Source organism: Thalia democratica, chromosome 3, assembly GCF_965202585.1.
Source record: "Thalia democratica chromosome 3, ktThaDemo2.hap1.1, whole genome shotgun sequence".
NCBI lineage: Eukaryota > Metazoa > Chordata > Thaliacea > Salpida > Salpidae > Thalia > Thalia democratica.
In genome coordinates this window covers 72,678,305-72,690,473 of record NC_139167.1, presented here as the reverse complement: position 1 = coordinate 72,690,473, position 12,169 = coordinate 72,678,305, and the positions used below count along the sequence as shown (strand labels likewise).

The 12,169-nt window shown below is 23.9% G+C and overlaps 1 protein-coding gene across 1 annotated transcript in view; it reads right to left on the bottom strand.

The window, feature by feature from the left end:
- Window positions 1–1,811: 1,811 nt before the first annotated feature.
- The window catches only part of LOC145832524 (uncharacterized), a 63,198-nt gene continuing 52,840 nt past the window's right edge, over window positions 1,812–12,169 (bottom strand). Inside the window, exons 17-30 of the mRNA XM_082939838.1 lie at window positions 7,772–7,871; window positions 7,240–7,390; window positions 7,077–7,172; window positions 6,710–6,900; window positions 5,803–5,899; window positions 5,611–5,719; window positions 4,913–5,089; window positions 4,480–4,718; window positions 3,880–4,069; window positions 3,411–3,481; window positions 3,071–3,232; window positions 2,477–2,646; window positions 2,075–2,173; window positions 1,812–1,968 (exon numbers count right to left, since the gene is read on the bottom strand). Coding sequence (XP_082795964.1) covers window positions 1,812–1,968; window positions 2,075–2,173; window positions 2,477–2,646; window positions 3,071–3,232; window positions 3,411–3,481; window positions 3,880–4,069; window positions 4,480–4,718; window positions 4,913–5,089; window positions 5,611–5,719; window positions 5,803–5,899; window positions 6,710–6,900; window positions 7,077–7,172; window positions 7,240–7,390; window positions 7,772–7,871 — 2,009 coding nt within the window. The remainder of the gene's footprint in view (window positions 1,969–2,074; window positions 2,174–2,476; window positions 2,647–3,070; window positions 3,233–3,410; window positions 3,482–3,879; window positions 4,070–4,479; window positions 4,719–4,912; window positions 5,090–5,610; window positions 5,720–5,802; window positions 5,900–6,709; window positions 6,901–7,076; window positions 7,173–7,239; window positions 7,391–7,771; window positions 7,872–12,169) is intronic.

Genomic DNA, 12,169 nt, shown 5'->3' with positions numbered 1-12,169 from the left:
CTTATAATGTAACAACTGCAGTCTTATTGCATTTTTAACTATTCATCCTTGACAACAAAACTATTGCCATGACAACAAATTACATGGTTAATTTAAAACCCAAATATTGCATTTTGTAAGGTCGATTTAGGGTGTGTAATTGTAACAATACGTCACAAATATTCAAACAATTGACATTTGTGTATCAATTTACAAAACTATAAATAGAAAATATATTTAGTTACAGCGTTAACTGACAGCAGAATGTTTTAGTTTTGTTTTGAGGTTTGTATTTTTTATCTAAACATTGTCTTTTTACTTCAGTTTAAACAAATGATCTAACAGTGAAAAATTGTTGTGTCTGAAAGGTGTTTACGTTTTATCATATAAAGAAAATATTAAAAATGTTCAATATTTAACAAATAGTAAAAAAAATAAAACCATTAAAAAATAATAATATTTAGCTTTTTAAATCTGTTCTACTAAAGTATCAAAACACTAATGCACATTGTTATGTAACAAATGATATTCATTACTTATTTTCATAAATTTCTTCAAAAATTTAAAAAGATAATATACTGTTTTAAATTTTTTTTTCTTAAACTTTATTTTATAAAAGTAAGTAAAGCAAAAAAACATTATTATCTGTTTCTGGTATACAAAATAAACAAACTTGAAAGGTTAACACAATTCTGTTTAAGTTAAGTTTGTATTTGGTATACGAATAACACCTATCAGTAGATAAAAGTAAGCGCAAATAAACATTGTTGTTACTTTATTCTTTGTGAGTTACCGCCTTTTTAACTTTTTTCTCAGAAAATTTATAAAGAAAGCAAATAGAAATAACTGATTTTAAATTCAGTTTAAGACTTTAAGACTTTTAACTTAAAATTAATTTATGAAAATGAACAAGTTGATAGAAAAGTTTTTATTTATAAATTAACTATAATTACTACTTTATTTTAACTACGGTCAATAAATATTAAAAGTAGAATAGGTGTAAGTTTAAACTAAGCTTTTTCTTTAAAAAGCTGAAATACAGATAAATAATATAAATTTAGATATGTTGGCTGTCTAGTGTATAAACATTGAAATAACTGTAAAATCAATACTATCCAGATTTTACTAGTGTTATAAAATAAACTAAACATTATTAGATTTAATGGTAAACTACTAAAATAAAAAAATAAGAAGACTGTAAAATATGCCAGATATTTTGTTTATAAAGTAATAATAAACAACTAAATGTGGTTTTAAAGTTTTATTTACGTAAAATTAAAAAGTTGAGGTAAGAAGAAAATAAGAACATTTATTATGATTGATCATTTAAAGGAAAACAGTAAGAGAAAAAACTTAATAAGTAAATATTTTTGAATTAGATTTTTTAAATTTTAAATTCTATGATCATATTTCGTAAAGTAGAAACCTTCTTTTTTGAAAAAAAGTTGCACTATCTTAAAAGATGCACAAAGAATTAAAGTTTAAAATTGCTTATTTGGTTAAACTTTGATTACCTTAAAAAAACAAAATGTAGGTTTCTACCGATACAGGTAATAATTATATATATTTTTTAAACTTTTTCTTTTCTTTTTACACAACCTTGACCAATGTTTCTTATTTGTTATCTAGATAAGACAAAGATTTTAAACTTATATTTCTAAATAAAAACTGAAAATAAAAACTTTAAAATTTAATTGAACTAAAAAAATATTTAACAACTAAAGTAAATTATATTTACGTTTATAACGCTATAAAGAAAGGCAAAAATTTATTTTGAGAAAGTAATTTTTCAGACAAAAATTGTTTAAAAACTGTTTGGAGAAAAATGTATATCAAAAAGTGACGATTTGAAACGATGTAGAATGCTGATTTTCAGAACTTGCAGATACAAGATAATTTTGATTGTTTTTTGTAGTAAATAATTCAAAATCGCTGCACGGGTGTGTTGGAATTTTGTGTTCTGAAACAAACCCTTCTACCCCTTTCCATCTAAAATTGTATGATTAATTAAATCAAAACGATTAATTTTGACCTATTTATAAACTAGATTGAATTTATGTTTAATTACAATTTCAAAAATGTTAATTTTCTAAACCTGTATATGTTACTGCTAAGTTTTTTATTTCCATCTCCTGAGTTCGATGCTATTAAGTATGACTCTTTTCCGATATTGAAAAACTCAAAATCTAAAGCTCTGTTCAAAAGTTACAAAATTTTTATGTATTTGATTTATCACGGTTGATATATTTAAATAAAACATTTTATGTTAAAGATCTAATTAAAATTGCTTGCATAAGGTGACTAGGTCAATGACTTACAACAACTTGTTGTAACTGTCTAGCCAATTAGTAAGAATGGAAATATAACAGCTGTGCTGTTTAAAAAATAATTAATAAATGTCGATAAAAAACATTAAATTTCCAAATAAGGATGTCTAATAAAGTCTCAAATAAGAAGTTAGAGTATTTATGTAAAAAAGCTCTGCTTTAAAACTCACCCAGATGTTGGAATTTCCTGAATTTTTTCAAAAAGTTTCTTTCTTTTTCTGTATTTATAAACCGTAGACGTTACTTTGTTACTTTTCCTCTCGTGATCGTAATAGTTTGCAATTGCAATAAAATTAACTCCTTCTATTTTGAAATATTCGATGTCTGTAGCACCTGTTGTCTTTATATATATGCAATTGTTAACAATTAGCTGTGGCGACAACACTCAAGACTAACTCATTTTAGGGTCATAAGTAAAAACTAGATTGTGTAAAACTACGACAACTAAAATTAAATTAAATTTAAAATATCTTATATAAATGCAATTCTTAACAAATAGCTGTGGCGACAACACTCGAGACTAATTTGTATTTAAAGTTATACGTAAAAAACTAGTTTGTATAAATTAAAAAATTAACTGAATGAAAAAGATAGTTAATATTTTTTAAACGACGTTTCACGATAAAGCTTTTAATAAAAAACTATGCATAAAAAAATAAGCTTAGTTGCTTAATTTTATAACTAATCTAAAACATTTGTTTCTTCAAATTGATGTAACAAATTTATTATACAAATATTTAAAGAAACATAACACTCAAGCTAACAGGAATATACTGATGCTCAACAAATAATGATGAATCCCATCTATAAACAATACTATCAATTTTGGTGGTTACCCCATTGAAAGAATTAGCAATTGCAATAAAATACTCGTCCGATGAAAGTTTGAAAAATTCAATGTCGTAAGCTCCTACTGTTGCTATTGGCTGTTGGTATATAATGGCTTTAAAAAGGCTTTAAAATCCTATAATTTTTAAAAATCTAGTTTATCTGTACAAAATTGATATCTACTTCTTATTACTAGTTGAAGCACTTTTTTGTTAAATTTTTTTAAAACTTACATAAAAATCAAAAATACAAAAAAAAAAACTAAAAAATATCTACCTGATACTTAATAAAAGCTCTTTCATCAGGTTCCCATCTATATATCCAACTAATTGCATGATGATTGTTTTCTGAAGAATATTCATACACTAATTGATAACATGGTAAGTTTCAAAATAAGTTTCTAAACGTGTTTTATGGCTATATTTAAACTTTTTGTGATGTACATAACTTCTAAAACGTTAAAACTACTATACAGTAAATGAAACTGAGTTTGCATTAAAAAGTCTTGAAAGGATTAGATGAATACATTGAATGCGTAAAGAAGTATTTTAAGGAAACTTGAATTATCTAATGTTAAATAATCTGAATAAAATGCGAAATAATAGTTTTGACATATCAAAAAGATAAATTAACTTTTAAGTTATAACTTATTTGAGTAAAGTTTTCAAGTTAAGTTTGTTCAATCAAAAAGTAAAGATGTTAAATTTTATATTATACGATAAAGTAGCGTTTTACAAACACTAACTTTTTTGATAATTCGCAACAGCTAAATAAGTTCTTCCGTCAATTTTAAAAGTTTTTAAAGATTTAGCTGAAAATGTAGTAATCAGCTGGTGGAGTACAAATTTTTTATTTTCTTCTTTCCATCTGTATATTTTGCTTTGAGTTTCAGCATTAAACTCATTTAATCCTTGAATTGCCACTGCTAGAAATTGCTATAAGAAATAATTATTAATTTGTTATATCAAGTTTTTACACTGCTACTACTTTAGTTATTTGCACTATTTTTAATTATTAAGTTTTGAAGTTTAACACGTTTTTTTTGAAAATCTTCTTAAGCACCTTCTTAATTGTATTGCTTCTTAATTATATGCATAGCTTTTTGACTTTACTTACAACAGACTATGATTCGTTATAATTCTATCACTTTATGTTCAAAATCAAAAGCAAATAAAAAACATGAAATAAATTCGCTTTTTTTGACTAATAATTAAAATAAGTAAGCTTTCCTTTATGTAGAAAATATTTATTTACTAAAATCTAAACTTGTTACTAGCTAAATTATAACGAAAAATAAACTAAACTTTTGTTATATTTCGTTACTTTTCAATGGTAAACTACTAACCTCTGTACCAACAGTGAAAAACTCCCATTTTCTAGCATTGTCAGTGGTTATATTCTGATAAACTACAAACTTATTTCCAGTCCACTTAGAAATAGTTGATACCATATCATTTTTTCTTCCCTGGTTTGCAAAAGCTATAAACTGTCCGTGGCCATTAATTTGAAAAACTTCTGCATCGTGAGATTTACTACGAGTTATCAGATCTGAATATTCTGATATGTAGTCCAACTTTTGGTTCGCTAGAACAATACATCCACTTAATAGTAAGAATTTAAAAAAGGTCATAGTCTATATAAAAAATATAAGCTTGCGACAATAGTTATTACTAATACATGACAAGTTTAATTACTAATCACAAACTTAAATTGTTTAACTTTCTCAAATTGCTATTACTCATCTTTCTTATAAGAAACTTAAAAAAATTATTTTTTACTCGATGCAATTCTCTTCCAATGTTGCTGATGACAAATTTCAACATTTCCTTCGTATTCCTTGTAAATAAGTTGTCCTCTATTATCATTTTCACAAGTTAGTGGTTCATCGTTTTGTATTTTCACTGACATTTCTTTGTTAAAAACGTAATTTTCATATATATTTTGCATGCTTTCAGCTGAAAAAAAAGTGTTTTAAATGATTTTTTTCAAACACTTTTTAAATTTTTCTTTTATTACAACTTTGTCAGAAAAAAAGGAACGGACTAATTTGAAATTTTTGACATTAGTGATTTGTAAAAGGTATGTTAAGCTGTAATAAAACCATTTAGTATTTGAAAAAGTAAGAACTAATAAAAATATAAAATCACATTAATGTACCCAAATTTTGCATATAGATTAAGTAATAACAAATAGTTAAAATCAATAACAATAAGGTTTAGGTAAATGAGTTATTAAATTTTTAAGGTAAGTAAAAAGAAAAAATAAGCTTCAGTTAAGTTAATTAGTTTAAAAGCAAGTTAAGCTTTTAAAAAATCATGTTTAAGTCGTAAAATGTAATTTGTATTTAATAAAAATCAAAATAAAAATTAATTTAACTTGCTACTAGTTTAAATTTTTAATGTATTGTCTAATAAATTTGCTTGTACAAGAATGAATTCAATATAAAGAACATTTTTTATCTTTAAAAACTACTTACCTAGTGATTTAGACAGATTTCTGTTTAATTTATCAAAAAATGATTGTTTTGAACATCTTTGACTTGAAATATCAGCCCCTGGTGTTAATAATACTTCGTTTAGAACTCCCTATAAATATTATATTTATATAATAACATTTTTTTTTAAACTTATAAATTTTTATTTTAATATGTAACTCTAAAGTAACTTACAGTAAATCTATTTCTTCTACTCCTCCTACTAGCTATGTGAAATCTAGAAAACGGATAAACTGGTAAAATAGATGGAAATTCAATTGGTGTTCTGTTTCTGTATTTATAATATATATTTTTGTTTACAAGTTTGTTATTTTATTTGTAAGGAAAAATACACTGGTGTATGTCAAATTTAAATAAAACTTTTAAAAAAAATATTATATTTGTAATAGTTCTTACGTCACATTTATTTTTTAACGTACAATTTTTTGAATAATGTTTACTAAAGAATCTAATATAAATCATCTAATAACTCACTGTAATATAAACGTTAATTTTTCACTTCGGATAAAATACAGTGAAGCTTAAATATTAAACTTAAAAAAAAATATTTGGTTAATATTTGATGGTTTATTATTATGTCAAAATATTTCTAAGATTTTATCGAAATTTTTCTAAGATTACACAAAAACCAACCAGTTTACATAACAACACTTAAAATAGGTCAAACATTTTTGTCCCATAAACAATTTACATTTTAAAGCGATAAATGCACGTTATACTTGTCATCGTGTTGTAGTAAGCGTGTGAATTCATGCATGAACAATAAAACAATGACGAAGCGTTGCTACGTCACTAATTAATAAAACTTAAAGTTTAGCTCTAATTAATGAACTTTTGCTTTGCTATAGATACAACATAAAATGTAGAACCATAGTTCTAGAAAAAACTCTTAAAAAGATTTAAAATACTAGTTTGTCTTAAAATATTAGATAATACTTTAGGCACTACTTTTTAATGTTTTTACTTTGTTTTTTTTAAGACGAAACGCTTCAAAGTACTAATGATAAAAGGAAAGTAAATAATGTATTATGACTTTCAATACTTAAAAATAAATTTTAATAAACAAAAACAAGAAATTTACATATTGTTATAGATTTGGAACGCGTTGTATTGGACGCAATCAAGCGTGAAGCTGACGTAATTTCCGGCAACAACGATTATGACGGTGTGCCAATTTCCGTCGACGATTGATGACGTCTTATTTTTCTTCGGTTTCAACGAATAAGAAACAAGGTTCGGTTGAGCTTTTGCAGTTTGTTTGTTTTTCAGAACCTTGCATTAGTTGTAGGTTAAATTACTTAAAAATATTATACAAAGATATAATAAAGATTTTAGTATTGTTGATAGATTAAATTGTGTAATTAAGTCTTTTTCTATTAAAATTAAGTGTCTAAATAGCTAAATTGTACAAACTTTTTTAGAAAGCTACAAAATAACAAAACAACCACCTCATTACTAATACTTTTTGATCTATTTGTTGAAGCAAAGTCAAAATATATAGTCGATCTTTGTATTCTGACAGCTAACAAAATACTCCTTCTATCCTGTAAAAGTATAAAATTAAAAAAAGTTATTTTTGTAACAAATACTTAATAAAAAACATTCACTCACAGGAGCAAGCAACGTTAACAAGTATTCGTTTTCGTTTCTAAATTCGTTTTTCCAAAAAGTAATTGCTAACGAAAATTCAGATGGAAAAAAATGACAGTTTTTCATCAAATTATTTGCATCCAAACTAAGTAAGCGATCTTTAGAGTCAAACCTTCAAATTTGTAAATTTAGTTAAAAAACATTAAAATAATGTTATAATTAGATACTTTGTCATAATCAATTTAACTTAGTATTCCAAGATATTTGCATGTACTAAAACTAATAATCAATGTAAATAACTTTTTAGTCTTTTTATTATGAATTAGATGTTTGACAACTCAAACGTTGTAAAATTTTAAGTATTTGTTATTTTACAAACACAGATATATTTTTAAGAAAGATTCTTTTTTTTCTTACCTATCAACAAAATTCGACTCCTTTTAAAAGATAAAGAGTTTTGTTTTTTTGGTTGCTGGTAACAAAACTTTGTTTTGTATCCACACTTTTAAAAATGAACCTACAAGATGTATCTTAATAATTAAAACTAACTTACCTATACCCTGTGCGATTGTCAACGGTAACAACTTCGACTCCTTTAGTTTTCTTCCAAGTTGAAGTTATTGATGTTGCTAATATATCTACTTGGGAAGTGTCTTTAAAAATATGCTGATGTAAATAAACCAAAACTTTTATAAAATCATTTGGTTATACAACAATTATTACTTTTTGTACTGTTTATTACTACATTGGGTTTTAAATATTGCACTTTTTTAACTTGATTGTAAAATTGATATTTTTGTTAATTGATATTAATTGTAACTTAATTGATAAAGTACGAAACCTTAAAGTTCAATTATCTTACATTCAAAATAGGGTAACATTAAATTAGTTTTCTTTACGCAACAAGTAAAAAATGGAATATACAAAAAACTTAAATTTTTACCAGCTTCTACAAAAACTTGATTATACGCATTCGCTTTCTTATAAAAAAGATAAAATAACTAAATTAAGCAAACAATTTTTATTGGTAGCAAATATAAATAACGTTCTTCTACTTTATTTTGGTTTTTTTTAATGAAATAGATGAAAATATCGCTAACTTTAAAATTAATATTTAGTTACACCTTATTAATCAAACAAAATAATATATTGTTTTAAATATTTGCACTTTTGTTTGTTAACTTTCGATTTTTTGGGAGAGTCTTAAAATTTTCACATGGAGTTTTGTTTATTTAAGATAAAGCTTTATATTTTGCAGCAAAAATTTCGATGACGTATATTTGTGCTTAATTTTGTAGAAATTTCATTTCAGTTTGAAAAAATTAGACAAAAATATTCTTCGCACCAAGTTGCATAAATTTTCGGGTTAAATCAAAGTAACAGTTTTAAGCATTGTATATAACTTAAATATATAACAATCTTGTTTAACCAAAATTAAATTACTATTTCTCGAAATCATTAAAAAGCTTATAGTTACTGTGCTTTGGTCATCATGCTAAATATAGTGAGCCAAAGTTTTCTAAAGTTTAGAGTTACTTGAAATAAAATAAGAAAAGTTTAAAAACGAGTTACACCTGCAAGTAAAATATAATTTGTCACAAAAATAAATGACACCTTAATTACGTTTTCACACGTTTCACTGGGCTTTATTTATGAGCTCAAAGATAAAATTTTATTTTAACTTTTCTGTGGTGAATAATTTTTATAAACTCAAAGTAAAACTTATATTTTTATAAATGTTTTTTAAATCAATAGATAATAAAAAGTAAATGTAAGTTGGATTAATTCTAATAAATAAGTTTTTTTTTATGTATCTAATTAACCGTGTATTAAAGTTTATTGTTGTATCTTGCGCTTATTGCACAACATAATAAAACATTTCAACTAACTTGATATTAAATTAGTTATAGAGCGATTTTTTTTAAGAACTGAAATAAAAAAATGTTTGTTTAATTATTGTTATAAAGCAATATATCGCACGCTCATGTTTAAATTAAAAACTTGATTTTAAATTAGCCACGGATTATACTGCTTGCTTTTATATAAAAAAACTGATACTATATAAAACTGACACGTAATTGAATATTATATTGGCAACATTTTATTAATAATCCTACTACGATATATGTGACAATCGATATTAAGTATTGACTTTGGAGCTATTTATTATCAAATTAGAGAAATACGTTTATCTTAAGTTGAAGATCAACAATAAGTTGTGAATTGACCCTTGCGTGTAAAAACAGCTGTTTTTTGTTTGTCATAAATAAATACTTCGTGATATTTGTTCAGACACTTAAACAGGAGTAAAAACATGGTTGAAGAAAAAAGTTGTCCTTAGACTTTGAAAATTATTTTGTTCAAACAGTGCTTTAATGAAGTAGTTGTATGATAATGAATAATGTAGGGCACAAGCATTTAAATTAAAATTGAAAATCAAAAGCAGATAAAACTTCAATAAAACTTGTACTTGAGAACAAACAATAAAATCTTAGTAAATATTTGACCGTTCAGTGCAAACAAGCATATTTATAGCAAACAATATACTAGAAACGATGAATACGATATATGTAAAGCGCTGACTAGTTACTTTTAATAATATTTACTTTTTTAACTATAAGTATATGTATGTCTTTTTGTCAAAAGCGTAATAATTGGTTTTGATAATTTTGATTTAATTTATAATAAAAACAACAAATTCAGCTTGAATTAGCTTATAGTGATCACCTGTACAAAGACGAGATACGGGTTTTCCAATTGTAACAGTTAACCAATGAAAAAGAAAAACTAAAATTGGAAAGAAGTTTTTACCATTGCATTTCATTGTACAAATTGAGTTACCGCTTCTTTGATTGGCAAGAATATTCGGGTAATTTTAGATGAGAAAAATCAATAGATTCTGACATCACTACCAGATTATGTCAGACTTTTATTTAACTTAATTTATATAAAAAAAATATATGGGTCTGCAACAAAAAAGTTAGTTTAATAAATAAATAAAGTTTAGCTTATATAGTCTTATTTTACAAACAGTGTTATTATGTATTTTGTAAACTAATATACAAGTTCCCTATACTCTTTATTTTTATAATTTTATACTCAGCCAATTACTTGCAATCATAAATAGAGTAACAAATTAATTGCTTAGTGTGAAGAAGTATTTAGTTTTATTTTTATACAACTTTGACTCTGATTACTAGAAAATAATACTATTTTAAAATCGTAGTATATAAGTTGGAAATACGATTTACAACATTATAAAATTTTGAAAATAAAAATCTGTAAAAAATAATAACAAATCTAAAAAATTTATATAAAACAACATACTTTACTAAAGTTTTATGGTTAAAAATAAAAACTTTAACTCAAATTAATTATTTAGTTCCTTTTTTTCGACTTCGTGGTAAGTAATTAATTATAATAAACTAATTTTTTTTTACTTACTTTCAATTACTTTAAGTATTTTATAAAATCTAAATCCTTTAAGTAGATATAAAATCTTTAAAAGTTTGAACATATTTATTTCCGATTTAAATCTAAAAATTTTTTATTGCAAAACATAAAACTTCATTTAATATTAAAACTTGTTAATATAAGTTATAACTATTTTGAATAAATTCATTAAATCAAACTTTTTGACTTTAATGCTAGCACACTCAATGCTTAAAACTTGAAATAAATTTTGTGTGTCGAAAACAAACGATGTTAGAAATACTTTTTTTACACTTATCTTCTCTTTTATCAAAATTACTAACTTTTTTTATTCACAATCTTAATGTACCTTATAGTTTTTAAAGCTAATTCATTATGTTTATATATGTCTGGGTAATAAAATTTAATTGTACCGAAGTTTTTTTATAAGCGCTGAAAACTTTAAAGTTTATTAATTCTTTTTAAATACAAAACTACGGTGTTTACTTCTTTCTATAAAGTTTTTATAATATTTTTGCCTCTGATTATTAATCACAAGCGCCAGATAAAATTGAGCTTAGAATACAAACAAATGTGTAATGACTTTACTTAAACAATAAACTATTTAAAAGAAGATCAAGAAATAAATCCTTTTTTCTTTTTAACAGGTAAAAGTAAGCACTTTGTACGATAAATATTTTTTTTTATTTACAGAAGAATGTAAATAACATTAAACAATTGTGGTAATCGATGAGTATTGCAAATAAAAAGAACACTAATAACTAAAAATTCAAGTTATGTTGAATTGTAATGTAGAAAAAAACTTGTTTAACTTTCTCAAATTAACTAGAAACTAGTAGTTTTGTATAATGTTTTACACGTATAATTTTTTACACATATCATGTATTTAATTATCCTTGAAAGTTATGTTACTAACTTAGTCGTTAAATAATCATTTTAATATTCTTAATTTTATAAATTAGACTATTTAACCAAATTTTTAATCGTTGATTTATTCATCGTATTGAAAAACTTCAATTTTGTATAAAATAACAGTTAACTATATTCACAGCTTTTTGCTTCTATTATTTTCACACACTGTTATTGTTTTCTTTTTTAAACGTAAAACAAATATTACATAACACTTTTAAGAAGCTATTTTAAATGTAAAAAACACAAAAGACTAAGACAAAAATACTGATTAATTAAAAATAAAAAGTCTTCTGTTGATAGATATGATTAAGTTCAAGAACATTTGTTTTTGTATCTTAACAGCTTTTTAAACAAGTGAATAGTGTTTTGTAGCTTTTAAGTAATTAAAGCTTAAAAAAAAAGTTTTCATTCGATAAAAAGATATATAACTTTAGTTGAAATCGAATGTGTTGTACTTGTATTTTTAAACATTGTAGTTTAAAATATTAATATAGTATCTGTTAACCTTTAACCATTTTAAATGGCTTTCAATTATAAAACTACAGTATACTGTATGTATTGTAAATACTTGCAATTAACTTTTTCTTTTAAATATATAAATCATAAA